This window comes from Monodelphis domestica, chromosome 7 (assembly GCF_027887165.1).
Source record: "Monodelphis domestica isolate mMonDom1 chromosome 7, mMonDom1.pri, whole genome shotgun sequence".
Taxonomy (NCBI): Eukaryota; Metazoa; Chordata; class Mammalia; order Didelphimorphia; family Didelphidae; genus Monodelphis; species Monodelphis domestica.
The window spans coordinates 228603553-228618438 of NC_077233.1; the positions used below are offsets into that span (position 1 = coordinate 228603553).

The 14886-nt window shown below is 35.7% G+C and overlaps 1 protein-coding gene across 2 annotated transcripts in view; it reads right to left on the reverse strand.

The window, feature by feature from the left end:
• The window catches only part of CYTH3 (cytohesin 3), a 164248-nt gene that overhangs the window by 13663 nt on the left and 135699 nt on the right, over positions 1-14886 (reverse strand). For both annotated transcript variants that reach the window (XM_007498259.3, XM_056804361.1), the window contains exons 5-9: positions 12730-12848; positions 9295-9375; positions 6036-6148; positions 2426-2574; positions 2053-2164 (exon numbers count right to left, since the gene is read on the reverse strand). In XM_007498259.3, coding sequence (XP_007498321.1) covers positions 2053-2164; positions 2426-2574; positions 6036-6148; positions 9295-9375; positions 12730-12848 — 574 coding nt within the window. The remainder of the gene's footprint in view (positions 1-2052; positions 2165-2425; positions 2575-6035; positions 6149-9294; positions 9376-12729; positions 12849-14886) is intronic.

The following is a 14886-nucleotide window of genomic DNA, read 5'->3' on the forward strand; positions in this document are numbered from 1 at the left end:
AACCTTTTCCCATTCAGTTTTATGGAGGGCTTAACATCAGCACTAGCAATTGTCTAGTCAATAAGAAACCAAAATAATGTTCCTCTGAGTGGATTGATTTGAGGCCATGCATTTAGTTAACAATGAAGTTGGCATTAGGTTGCGGGCCTCCTTTTCTCAATCTAGCTTCCCTCCCAAGGCCACGTTGCCTCTCCATCCTTCTACATAAGAATGAGGTTCTTCAAATTCCAGATTAATTTTCCTAGTTCAGCAAATTATTTACAGCAAGTTGCAAAAACTGTCTTTATGGTCATTAGACATTATCATGTCATCCTAACATCCTAGAGAGAAATCACTGGCAAGAACACTGACCTGAAAATAATGCCTAATTACATGAAAATAAATAATTTCCTTAAGTAGGTCCCAAATTAATTCTTACTATTTAAGTTACGTCTTTTCCTATGAACCATAGAATTTTTGTTGTTGTTGTTTAGTCTTTTTCAGGAATGTCTGACTCTTTGTGATCCTGTTTCGGGTTTTCTTGTCCAGGACTCTGAAGTGGTTTGCTATTTCCTTCTTTAACTCATTTTACAGATAAGGAACCTGAGGGAAAGAGGGTTAAATGGCATGGATCACATGACTAGTTATCTGAGGCTGGATTTGAACTCAGGTCTTCCTGATTCCATGACTGGCACTCTATCCACTGTGCCACTTTAACAGTCAGATTTGTTTGTTTTTTAAGGTCCTAAAAATATAGGGTACTATTAAGTTCATTAGTCACTCTGGTTCCCAGATATCTATGAAATTAAATAGACACTGAAGAAGAGTGAGTATCAGAACCTGCACTCCATCTCAACAGTCTTATACTAGATTTTAAGAGAGAGACCCAGTCCTCCAAATTAAAGCAATCTGACCAATCAGGCATGAATCCAGACAAAAAGGGCTAAGACCAAGTGAGTGGGAATTGACAAATGTGTTAGAATAAAAAAATGAAAGGGACCTTAGAGATTTTCAAATTCAATCCTTCATTTTATGTATAATAAGGAAAGTTTAACCTAGGTGTTTTTGCATTGTTGAACCATGGCTACATTTTATTTAATTTTACAAGCTAAAAATGTTTACTCTGATAGGTGCCAAATTAAAATAAGATTATTAAATTAGTCAGCTCACCATTAAAGTAACATCTTAGTTAAGGGTAATATAACATGGAACAGAAGTCCTTTACTTTCTTGGGGTGAAACTAGGTCTAGCTTCAGTTCCCTGACTCAAAAAGACCTGGATTACTTTACTGGAAAGCCTATTGCTTAGCTTTGTTTCCTCTAATGACCACTTGCATAGAAATCTCCAAGGTTGGATTACTCAGCAAGTCCAGAGGAAATACAGATCAGATGAATGACTCAGCCAAAAAGTCAAGCTTTACACAAGCCAACAAAGAGAAAGGAAAAGTCAAGGCAGAAATGAGCAACTGAAGAAGGGCAGGTAGCCATTGGGTACGTACCTCCTAAATGCAGAATAAGCAGAGACAGCCAGTCACAGAACAGAAAGGTGATAGTCATAGGCCAGAAGGAAAACAAGAAGGCACATTTAAACCACTCATTAAGAAATCATAGCCAAACCAAACCAAGAGAAAGTCACAAATAATATGGGAAAATAAAGACACACACATAAAACTATTAGGAGGTAAATGTATTTGCTTCTTCTACAGAAAACTGAGTTGAAATTTTGTCCAGAAAATTACTTAACAGTTTTCTGGGATGGATCAATGTAACCCAGTATGTTATTTCCCTGCCATGGAAACGTTAAGAGATTAAAATGTCCTTTTCTGCTGATGCCTCAATTCTGATATGCCACCACTCAAATAAGAGCTTATTAACTCTGAAGTACACCCTCCAGAGCATTATTTTGACTGAATTGCATTTTTAAAAAGGTACTGCCTTTAGATTAAGAGACATTTAACAGGACTGAATTAGCAGTAATTCCTATTAGTTATACAGCAATGGACTAAAAGGGGACAACAATTTAGGATTAAATACAAAAAAGCAACACAGCAGAATGAGCAATTCTCATACTAACCTAATTTCAATAGCCAGCCTTCTCTATCTGGATTAAAAAATGTGTGTGTCAAATCATTTCCGTCATCTTCTGGAATCTTAAATGGCTCATTTTTAATACTTTCATATAAATTCTGTAAGGGGAGAAAATAGCAAATTCAGTAAGACACTGTCTCTTTTTTTATCAGCTCATGGAAATTGAATATAAAATAAAGAATAGTTAGAAACTGAGGATAGTTGTGCTAATTATATGCTAAATTTCTTTTTAAGTAATGGAACATTAACAATTACAGTAGAAATGGGAACAGTTGAATTTTTTTTCTAAAGGTAAGAGAGACACACAGAAAGGACCTGACTTTAAGCTATTATATTTTCACAGTTCTAATACAACTTACCCTCAGTAATTCTTCAGGGAGATCTCCACCCTCATTAATGCCTCGGTTCATAGATATAAATCGCTCCACTGTTGGTTTATCTCTCACATTGTGGTTGTGGAGGCTGGTGTTTAGCATGATGATTGCGAAAGACAACACATAGCATGTATCTGAAACAAGTCCAATGAAAACCAGAGACATCATTGAGCTACAATGGAAGGCTGGAGAAAAGTTAGCAGCCAGCTTTAAATGGCCACATAGGCAGAAAAATCAAATCATTTACAAGTCTTAGTTATGTTTCAAACAAGAAAGAGCATTCTTTTTGGCCAGTTAGATGGCGACCAGTTACAGCAAACAGGTTGATTCTATGGGCTTTTTCCTCTTTGTTAGGCCCAGTCTAATAGAAAAACACAGTTCTTAGAATGTTGCAGAGAGCTCAGGGGAATATCAATTCCAAAGGGTTGATTCAACTGGACACATTCCATCCTTATATCTTATGGAACATAAGATTGGAAGTCAAGGTTCTATAATCTGTTTGGTTCAAAAGAAAAAAAGAATCTGTAGAGACCATCCTTTCAGTGGGCATAGCCCTACCCCAAAGTGCTGGCCAAGTCTGGCTTCTCTAAAACCTTCATGGTCTATAATCAGTAATATTTTTCAATGTATATATTATATACATTATATATATATAAGTTAGCACTTTTGGTTTCCTTTCAATGATATATCATTTTAGACATGTGAAATCTATTCTGAGACTAGCATAATGTGTAGCAGACAAGCCAAAGGTAGAAGGGGCTTGGTAAATTTTCCTTTCTATTATGACTCCTTCATAAGACACAAAGTCCTTAAATTTAGCATAAAGTTCTCACAGCCCCTTTGATGAAGCTCTAACTGATTGAAATTCATAACTATTTTACATATACAGAGATTAGATTTTAACAGGTTATACAAGCACTCAAATGAACCAGTGAAAGGAAAGAGGGGGAAGAGACACAGACGTGAACTCAATTCCTTGGAGAAAAGCCAATGCAATCATGGCTCATCTGGAGAACCATATGGCTCCAAGGATGTCAGTGGACAGAAGCAATAGTAGGCTAGCAAGGAGTTCTTGAACCAAGGCCAAGAACCTGGCTCAAGTTGGAACTGCAGGGATCAGAAACTAGGGGCAACAAAGATAAAACCATGACAAGCAGGGGCAAACCCAGACTTTGTCCTTCATTAATGATGTGACCTGCATGCAGAATTGGGATTGACTCTAGTGATTTTGATCAAGGTCTTTACTTCAATGGTGGTGTTGGGTAGTGGGAGGATATGTTCTAATCTCAGGATAGTGCTAATAGCCTGGAAAAATTATAGGTTTCCTTTTGTGTATCGTTTGGACTGTAGAGTTGCTGAGGTCCCTTCCAACTCTCAATTTCTAGAATTCTATACAAGTCCCTGGGAAGATGAGGCTTACCACAAGTGTTGGTTGCATGACTCTCTGGCAACCCTGAGTAATTCTCTCTATAAATGTAGGAGAAGAAGGCATTGAAGGTGGGGGAGGTGGAGGTGGTACTCATCTACAATAGTACACTCCAGAGGGCTGTATAGGCCCTAAGGAGAAGGAAGTTCATGGGAAAGGGGGGGTGCATTTCTGGTTCTCATCTTAGGCCTAACCAGTTTCTAAAGGGAAAAAAAAACAACTAAGTCATAATTTAGGGAGGAATCCTGAAAATAGATAAGAATGGTGACCAACTGAAAAACAGACATCTCTATTAATCCAGTTAAGTTTCTAGTTCCCTTCCCTTGGCTATACTGAAGAATTCAAAGAATCTCAATCATCTTCAGTGGTGCACCTCTCAACATGACCATTTCTGTAATTATGTTTGATAGACCAAACCTAAAACTGAACCTTGTACCCAGGTTTAATCTTAACTTGGAATTCTGCCTCATTTATGAATACTACAAATTATAAGTAGAAATAATACTAATTAGCATTTAAATAACACTTTAAAATGTTCAATGTGCTCTACATACATTATTTCCTTTAATCCTCAAAACAATCCTAGAAGGTAGGCATTATTGTTATCCCCATTTTCAAGATGAAGAAACTGAGGCTGAGAAAGGATGTTTTCCCTAAGACATTTCATTTAGTGTCTGAGGCAGGATTTGATTTTGTTCTTTCCTTCCAATTCAGCACTTTATCTACCACACTGCCTTTTGAATTCCAGTAAACAAAAAGGAATTCCACCTTTTGGTGTTCACTCTCCTTCTCTCTCTGTCTCTGTCTCTTTTTTTTTCTCTTTCTCTCAACTCTGATCAGATAGATATTTTCTCTGACAGAGTAATTTAGCTTATGCTGAAAGGGCAGGGTGCTGACTTTTTCTTCCACAAAAAAGCAGAGGCTCATCACTGGGGAAGGGGAATCAACTTTACTGCTAATGGATCTAAATACAAGTCCTTTGAATTTTCTGTTGAGTGAAAAAAATGTATGCTTTAGTTGATATTTTCTGTCTGAGTGTTTGGATGGAAGCCAAGGGTTTTTCCCCTTTTCTTGTATATGGCATTCTAGACAAAAGCTGGTCCTGATATGATCAGGGAAACTGTGTGAAGACACAAGTCAAACAAATGGTCAAAGGATATGAACAAGCAATTTTCAGATGAAGAAATCAAAACTATCAGTAATCATATGAAAAAAATATTTTAAATCATTCTTAGAGAAATGCAAATGAAAGCAATATTGAGGTATCACTTCATACTTATCAAATTGGCCAAGATGGCAGTAAAGGAAAGTGGTAAATGTTGGAGGGGATATGGCAAAATTGGGACACTAAGTTGGTTGAGTTGTGAACTGATCCAACCATTCAGAAGGACAATGTGGAACTATGCCCAAAGTACTCTAAAACTGTGCATACTCTTTCATCTGGTAATACCACTACTGGGTCTGTATTCCAAAGAGATAATAAAAAAAGGGGAAAGGAACTACCTTCCACAAGAATTTATAACAGCTCTTTTTGTAGTGGCAAAGAACTGGAAATTGAGGGGATGTCCATCAATTGGAGAATGGCTGAACCAAGTTGTGATACATATTGGTGATGGAATTCTATTGTGCTATAAAAAATAACAAGATGATTTCAGAAAATGCTGGAAAGATCTGTAGGAACAGACACAGAGTGAAATAAGCAGAACTTGGAGAACATTGTACACAATAACAGCAATACTGGACAATGATTATCTGTGAAAAGTTGGCTACTCTTAGTAGGGGGAATAGTAGAAGAGGGACAATCATGAAAGACTTAGGACGCGGAATGCTATCCACTTTCAGAGAAAGAACTGTTGAGGTTGTTTTTTCACATCAGTTTGTTTATGGTTTTATTTTAGGGTTTTGGTTATATGAGTGTGCTCTTATAACAATGACCAATAATATGGAAGTGTGTTTTGTGTGACAATAAAAACAAAAATTAATTTTAAAAAGTTACGAGTCAAAGACTCATGTAAGAAACCCTCAAGACTGAACTTGGAGTTCTGAGCTTCACTTATGAGCCATACGGTACAGATTAGTATTGCTGAATTAAATTTAGCTCAGTCTGTTCTATATTGAGTTATATGAACTTTTATAGGGAATTGAGAGGAAGGTCTAAAAAAATACTACCTGTAGACTGGAAAACTCCAGGGTTGCAGAGACAGTAGCGTGAAGCAAAAGCTTCCATCATGCGATCAATTTTCTGAGCCTCCCCTGGAAGCCTGAAACTCCACAGGAACTGCCTGATTAAAAATACACACACGCGCGCACACACACACACACACACACACACACACACACACAAACACACACAAAACACAAAGTAGTGAATGATCCTGTTGAAATTTTTAGAAAAATAAACATACAAACATGCCTGGGAAAAGACTTAAAAAATACATATGCACATACCTGGTGCGGGACTTGTGTAGCCCAATCCAAGTATAAGGAGAGGGGGATTAATTATTCAGTCTATGGTTTGTCTAGAGCTCATGCTTCCCTTTTTTTCTCTCATTTCCCAAAGAGGGTATACATAATTGGGATATAGCTGGGTAGCTTCTCTGGTAGAAAGGTCAGGGAAGGAACTGTAACTTTTACTTCAATGTATCCTTGACACTTAATTGATGTGGGCAGCCTCACTCCAGAAGTATAGACCATAACCTGTTTATGACTTCCTAACCCTTCTGATTCTTTTTTATACCTTTCCATAAATCCTTTAACCCAGGATTAATGTTCCTTCGAGTTTGAAATGAATGGCTAAATTTGGATTTTGGATTAGAATGAGTTTTTCACTAACTCTGACTCCATTAAGCTAATCAGAGGACTATGTATCTTGAGTTGAGAGGGATCTTGGAGGCCACCAAGCAACCCCAGATGAGGAAATTGAGGTTCCAAGAGTTTACCTGACCTGCTAAAATTTGTAAGTAAGCATCAGAGATAGCATTTGAATTCAGGCCCTCAAACTCTATTTCCTAACCTAATCCACAGATAACTGTATTGCCTGCATTGTAGAATAAAAATACAAAGGTTCTGCCTTTTGGCCATCAGAAACGAGGAAAAAGTAATGCAAACAATGATTAAACTAAAAAACAAAAAAGATAATTCTTTCTGCTGATGCCACTAGCACTGATTCATCAGAGGAAGAAATAGAGAGCAATATAACATGCACAAGAAATAATATGCTCATTTTCAAGGAAATGTAATGAGGGCATACAATCCAAACACCTTACCATTATTGTGCTTCACCAGCTTTAACGAGAGGCAGCACAAGAAAAGAGAATGTAACCAAATAGAAGGGGGGAAAAAAAAAACCCTGTTCTAACAGTTCAAGGATTCCAGGCTTTTATCCAAAAAACAAACAAATGAAGAATAGTCCAAGAGGCTAATAAGCTGTTGGACATTGGGTTCTAAATGAATATACTCTAGGAAGTAAGAGCTGAAGTGGGAAAGTTTTTCAAGGATTTGTGTTTTCAAACACCGGGCTTGATTTGTTTGATTCTCTGCAAGATTTTCATTTTTCCCGAAACTGAATTCAGTAAGGAAAGTATCTACATATAACCATTGTATTTCAGGGCACTATCAAGCCCCCAAGCTCAATCTGTTCAAGAACAAGGGCACAAATATATCAGAAGGAAGTGAGCACCAGTATTTCAAACCTTTGACTAAAGTAAAATTAAAGCAAGGAAAAGATGGTGCTCAGTGAATGATCATGGTGAAAAAAAAACAAACTGGGCACAGGAAGTTGGTCAAAGAGAGCAAACTATTAGAATAAATCAATTATACAGTTTTTGCCGCCCAAGAACCACTTGAAGGTTGTATATATTCCACAGATACACAAAGCATCAGTGGTGAGGCAGAGCCACCAGTGACAGCAGGATCCTTTGTCAGGGCCTCTGATGCCTGGGAGCAAACCCTGATGGAGGGTTCAGTTTGTGCTTCTTCCCCAAAACAAAAGCATCCACCAGACAATACAGTGAATGCTAAAAATATGTGGATGACACAGCACATACTAGGGGCCGTGATGCATTTTTGAACACAGGACATACAGTGCTTTTAGTGGTACTAGAGATGGCAGTATGAGTAAAGGAAGGAATATCAAATTTAAAAGCACTCTAGGGTCTGGATGCCCTTTGGTATAGCAGGTAACTTGTAGAACTAATGGTTCTCTGCCATGTGAACAACTGTTTACACTATTTTCCCCCTTCTATGCTTTATTTTCTCCAGATAAGGGAACTCTGATGCTTTCAGAAATCTATTCAGTTCCTGAAAAGTGACTTTATTATGGCTCTGCTCTTAAGGTACTCATAATAACCTTAAAGTTCAAAAGTCAAGGTGGCATTAAAGCCAGTATAGGAAGGTATTCCAGCAGAATGTAAGCTCTCTGAAGGCAAGAACTGTTTTGTCTTTGTCTCTGTATTTCTGACTTCTAAAATGGTGCTGGGCCTATATATTTTTTTCCTGACTGGATCTATTATTTCACTGATATAGGAAGTTCACATTGATTGACATCTTGTCAACAACTAACATATTCTTGGACAGTTTCCTGGGCACTGAGAAGTTAAATAATTTGCCTAGAGTCATATAGCTGGTATATGTCAGAGTGAGGACTAGAACCCAGGCCTTTCAGATATTGAGACCAGTTCTCTATTCATGATAACACTTTGACTCCCTTGCCTGGAACAAAGTAAGTACAAAATAAATGTTTGTTGAGTTGAATGGAAAGCCCTGGCTGAAAAAAAAAATAACAATGAAAAACTGTCAACTTTTATCAAAATCAACAGAGAGTTTCCAACTAAAATTATAAGATTGAGGTGACTGATGCTTTAGAGAGTTTGGGATGGGGAGAGGAGAGAGGGTCAGGGACTAGGTGACAAAAATGCTTTAATCTCCAAAATGAATTCAGACACTATATCAGTAGAAGTTAAATGGATGTTAGTATCTGATAGTTAAATGGCAATTGGCATGAAATGAAGCAGTGATCTTAGGAACCTTTGTAATATTAAAAATAAACAGGACACAGATCTTGGATGATTTCCCTTTTAGCGCAGATTACATTTTTGGTCATATGGAGCAAAAGTCTTTATGAAACGTGAGCTACTGCCTGGAAATAAACTAGCTCCTTAGGGAAGATAAACTGAAACAGTGCAAAAAAGCACATTGGTGGAGCGCACTACTTCATGTATCTGTTGTTCCCTAATACAAGTTTCCTAGTTACCATACATATTTTCACACTTCCTATGTGAAATCAATAACCAAAAAAAAGAAATATAAAGATTTTTTTCCCAGTATTAATCTCCACAGTTCACTTCAAAACTGAAGATAAAGTGAAATTCTAAAGAAAAAATTTACTATATTGCAACTGGAATAATTTAAAGATATAATAACATATTACCTTAAAGCTTGTACAAGGTTGAGATCAGCAAACTCATGGAGTTCAACAAAAGCTTGAAGAACTTTAATATTAAATTCATCTCTAGGAAAGAATGGTGAGAAAATAGTTCTAAGACTTTTCACCTTTTTTCCTTTGAAAGAATACTTCTGTGCGTCTTACAGTAGGAAAGAAATGAAAAAAAAAATGTTCTATTCACTAAGCAAAAACTTTCACAAATATTTTTCAAAAGTATTGGTTTTCATGGTTTTCAATGTTATTTTCCCATTAAAAATAACTGCACTTTGATCAGATAAGAAGTTGGTATAAATGAAGCATTGACAATGCCCGAGTCCTCTAAATCCCTAATTGCTAGGAAACTTTTCTGAAGTGAATCAACCTCTAAAAGAGAAACATCTTAAAGTTAATTTTTTTAACAAGATGGGGTCATAACTATGGAATTATGCAAATGTGACAAAAAATAAATGAGTGGAACAGCAACCAGGTGACTCAACTAGATTTTCAACTTAACACTGTAGCCTGAGGCCAAAGATGGCACCTTACATTTAAGATCATAGCAATTATGGCATGTTGCAGATACATCATAGCAGTAAAATGCTGCAGATCCACTTCTATGTCAAAGAAGGAATGGGTCTTAATTAAAGGCTATACAGTGTCTGGTGCAATAAGGAAGAGATATAGGCTATAAAATTCAAGTTCAAATAGTTTTAACAGCAGAAAATCATGTAAGTTGCTCATTAGAACATCAGATAAGGCATAAACATTTTAAAATAGAGTGCTTGCTAATTATTGAGTACACACAAGATACTTTTCTGGAAATACTACACAAACTATATCAAGGAACAAAATAATGATCTAATTCATCTAGAATAACAATAAAGTAGAATGCCTTAAAAGTGTTAAAACAATTTTATAGGGAGTGAGGGAAATGTATCTAGAATTCTGCTAATGTTATTTAAATAAGACTCTTCCCTAGTGTCTCACAAAGACATTTCGATGTCTCTGCTTCTATTGGTATAATTACCGTTAACACTGCACAGGGCTTCACTTTTGCTTTATGTTGGTTTTAAAGCTGTTGTTTGGGGGCTCTATCCTGCTTGTTAACTCTGTGGTTTAGAGTTCTGCATGACCTGACAGACATTTCCCCAAGGGAGTCTTCTCAGAAGTTATTCTATAAAAGGGGAATGTAAAAAAAATCTCTATATCAGAAACACTGAAAGTTCGGCCCTATAATTGATCTAAAGGCCTCCTGTCAGCTGGGATGTCTCTAAGGACAGAAGTACTTAAAATGTGCTTTGTAGTATATAAGAAACAAGGGTAATGGAGTCTTTCCCTGTGTACTACAGGAAATGTAGCAGAAACCAGATTTTAGCCACAGCATCAGAGATTCATATGGTTCTGTAAAGCTGAATTTACAGTATAAAAGTCAGATTTGTCTATTTGTTTCTCAGCAGTTCCACAGAAATGAAGTATCCAATATCCCTAAATGCCCTTGGGTTCCCAGTTCTACTTTCTAGCTGAGAATTCCTGTTCTTTGCATATTAGACTCAAAAGGAAGACAAAATGGGTAAGATTTCATATTTTAGGAGTTTACTTTTTCTTTAAATTAGAGATACCAGCTCTCACCTTTTAAGGTTTGCTTAATGCATCTCTTCCAAGAATATATACCACAAGACTAAAAGGAAGAAAAATTGAATAAATGGGGAATAGAGAGATGAACTCTGCAAACAAAGCTTGAATAAGCATTTCCAGAATAATTAGCAGTCTCTAAGAAGGATCTCTCTTAAATCAACTATCTCTAAAAGCTACCTATTCCACTTGGTCCTAAAAGAAATGCACCAAAATTAAGGTGCTATGAGCATTTATTCCCTCCTTTCATATCACAGCTAACAAAAATTTTGATGCAAGATATATTAGCTATATAGAACAAAACATGGCTCGCATCCTGTTCTTCTTCCTATTAGCAGCTAAGAACTAGACAACTTAATAGGTATCAGTTCTATCTCTTATCTCTTCCTCTAGCTGAGACAGAAGATTTCTTTACCTTGACTCTCCCTTTCTGACTTCACAGTTGCATCCAAACCACAACCATATTGGATTTCCATTCAGTACCTAAGTCAGCCTATTTTGTAGTAATAGTTTTAGATATGGTTCCCTCATTATAACCATTTACAGGAAGGCCTAGAAGAAGCTCCTTAGAGGGGAAAAAAATGGAAGAGGCAGGTCTTTTCTCAGCCAAAAGTATATATTTATGCCACTGACATTAGTGAAATGCTATGTTTTGAATGATTTTATTCTGAAGCTAAAAAACTTTTATGGGACTTTGAGGAGCTTCTTAGGGAGCTAGCAGTTAAAGAAAAGATCCTGATAATTCTTTAGACCTAAGAGAATTTTTACTTTGAAAACTTATTTTACAGTACAATACAATTTAGTTTTACTTTAGTAAATAGTCAATATAGGGAACCTGAAAGTAAAATCTATTTTTATTCGTAGTTTGGAACTGTGAGATTATGCATAAAAACATCATTTTAAAGATAATAATACATCTGCTATGTACAATTAATTTAATTTCCAGTTATACAAATGCCATAAGATTAATGTGAGATAACCACTACTATTGCACTGAGAGCATGTTATACAGGGCTTGCTCTATAATCTTCATAAAAACATGTTTAACTTATGCTAAAAGTATTTTTAATAAAAAGACTAGAAATATTCAGACCAATCTTGGGGGGGGGGGGATATTTTTTAAACCTACTTTTTATGTTCATGAAAACATTATGTCCTACCATCTTCAAGGAGATTCTTCAATGAAAAGGGAAAATACTAAAAATCTTGGTGGTAATCACCACAAATTTCTGTTTTTAGACAAATGACTAAACAGGATTACAAAGCTTTCTAAGACAGAAAAGAACACCAACATTTGTCTTATTGAAGCCTTTTTAGCAAAAGTTTCTAAAGGGCACCCTTTAGTTCATCCATAATGTCTCTTACTCACCTAAGGATGAAGAAGAAAAAACAATCTGCCCATGGTCCTGGGACATAGCTGGGAGTAGATTCTAAGAGTCATTAGATTTAATAGATTGAACTATTGATAACTTTTTTTAATGCCAAAAGAGAGCAAAAATAACTCTTAAAAGCTCAGTGGATTGAGAGCCAGGCCCAGAGACAGGAGGTCCTGGATTCAAATCTGGGCTCAGACATATCCTAGCTGTGTGACCCTGGGCAAGTCGCTTAACTCCCATTGCCTAGCCCTTACCCCTGGAACCAATACACAGTATTGATTCCAAGATGGAAGGTAAAGGTTTAAAAAAAAAAAAGCAGTATCTATCCCAGAATCCATGACAGAATGTATTATGTTATACAGAACCTGAAGTAAGATATGCAATGAAGGGAATATACTTCTGGAAAAATAAAAAAAGACTCTCATTCTCTTACCTTTCACCAAGATAGTCCCCAATTACAGTTTTATTTAGGCCTTCTCCTTTATAAAGGAATTGGGCTATGTCTTCTGGGGTACTCTGCAGCAAGTCATTTTCTATAAGAAACTGAATTCCCTGAAGAGAAACATAAAAGAGAAAGTACTGAGTGTTTGGAGCTTATCTTGGGATACAATATGAGGTATTGGTCTAAATCTAATTTCTGCCAGATTGTTGACTAGTTTTCTGAGTAATATTTATTGAATAGTAAGTCTTTTAACCTATAAACTGGGGTCTGGGTTTACCAAACACCACGCTAAAGTGTTTGTTTGCTTCTACATGTCACATATTCTAATCCATTCAATTGATTAACTTCTTTATTTTTTAACCAGGAGGACCAAATTATTTTAATGATTATTGCTTTGTTTTAGACCAGTTTGAGGTCTGGTGTGATAGACTTCCTTCTGATTCCTACATTCTTTACCATTTTTCTTTCATATGAGTTTTATTATTTTTTTCTAGGTCTATAAAATATTCCTTTTAGAGTCTGATTGATATCGCTCTGAATAAGTAAGTTAATTTATATAGCATTGTCATTTTTATTATATTGCCTGCACCTATTCGTAGGCAATTAATTGTTTCTCTAATTATTTAGGTTTGTCTTTATTTCTCCAAGAAAATTTTGTAGATGATTTCATATATATTTTCTTGGGTACATCCTCAATAGTTAATCTCAAACCCATGTTGAATAAGAACATGTTTGGCTTCCCTTTAAAATTCATCTGTGGTTGTTCATCAATTGGGGAATGGCTAAACAAACTGAAAGGAATAGTGAACTGGAAAGACCTCCAGGAATTGATGCAGAGTGAAAGGAGAAGAACCAGGAGAGCATTGTACACAGAGACTGACACACTGTGGTACAATCAAATGTAATGGACTTCTCTACTAGCAGCATGCAATGACCCAGGACAATTCTGAGGGACTTATGAGAAAGATGCTATCCACCTCCAGAGAAGAACCTTTGGGAGTAGAAACACAGAAGAAAAACATGATTAATCACATGGCTCAACAGAGATGTGATTGGGGATGTTGACCTTAAATGATCACTCTATTGTAAATATTAATAATGGGTTTTGAACAATGATTGCATGTAAAACCTAGTGGAATTGCTCATCAGCTTTGGGAGGGGAAAGGGAGGAGGGGAGGGAAAGAACACGAATCATGTCACCATTAAAAAACATCCTAAATTAATTAAATAAATAAATGAATTTAAAAAAGAAATCCCCCTGAAAAAAGAATAAGAAATTCATGTGTTCCTCTTTCCACCCAAGTGACTTCTCTTTGTGTCATTTTAATTATTAATTCTGTTTAGTCAAGATGTCTTTTAGTTTGAAATAGATGCTATTTGCACATTAAGGAAAAGTCCATTTATGTCTGGTTTTTTTGATGTTTTAAATATAAATGGCTATTGATCTTTGTAAAAAAAAGACTTCTCATCTATCAATAAGATCATAAGATTTTGATTGTTTTTGTTATTAGTATAGCCTATTATGTCTGTAGTTTTCCTAATAATGAACCAACCTGCATTCCTGGTACATAAATGACCTGATCACAGGGTCACAGAAAGAACACATCTTTCTGATGTGTTGCTGTAACCTCTTTATTAATATTTTAATTTTAAAATTTTTGCTTTGGTATTGATTAGAGAAACTGATTTATGACAGGAGTTTCTAACCTAGGATCTAAGGAACAAAGGACATGTGGATATATGTCAGCAGATTTATGAAGTTCGAAAGGAAAATTTACGTTTTTTGTTTCAATGTAATTGGTTTCCTTATAATCTTGTATATTTTGTTTTATACACTTAAAAAAAAAATTCTAAGGTTTCCATAGGCCTTAGCAGACTGCCAGAAGGGTCTATAACCAAAAAAAGTTTGAGAAGTCAAGGTCAGTTTCTTCTGAAATTGTATTACTTAAATTATCTATTTCCTGTTCTGTTAATCTGAACATTTTATATTTTTGTAAATATTCACTTAATTCCTTTGCTAGTTTTATTGCCATAGAATTGGACAACAGAATTTCTAGTAAATTTCTTTTATTTTTCTATTTCATATTCGTTTGCTGTAACTTCTTTTCAATTTTTGATACTAATAATTTGGGTTTTTTAATCAGACTA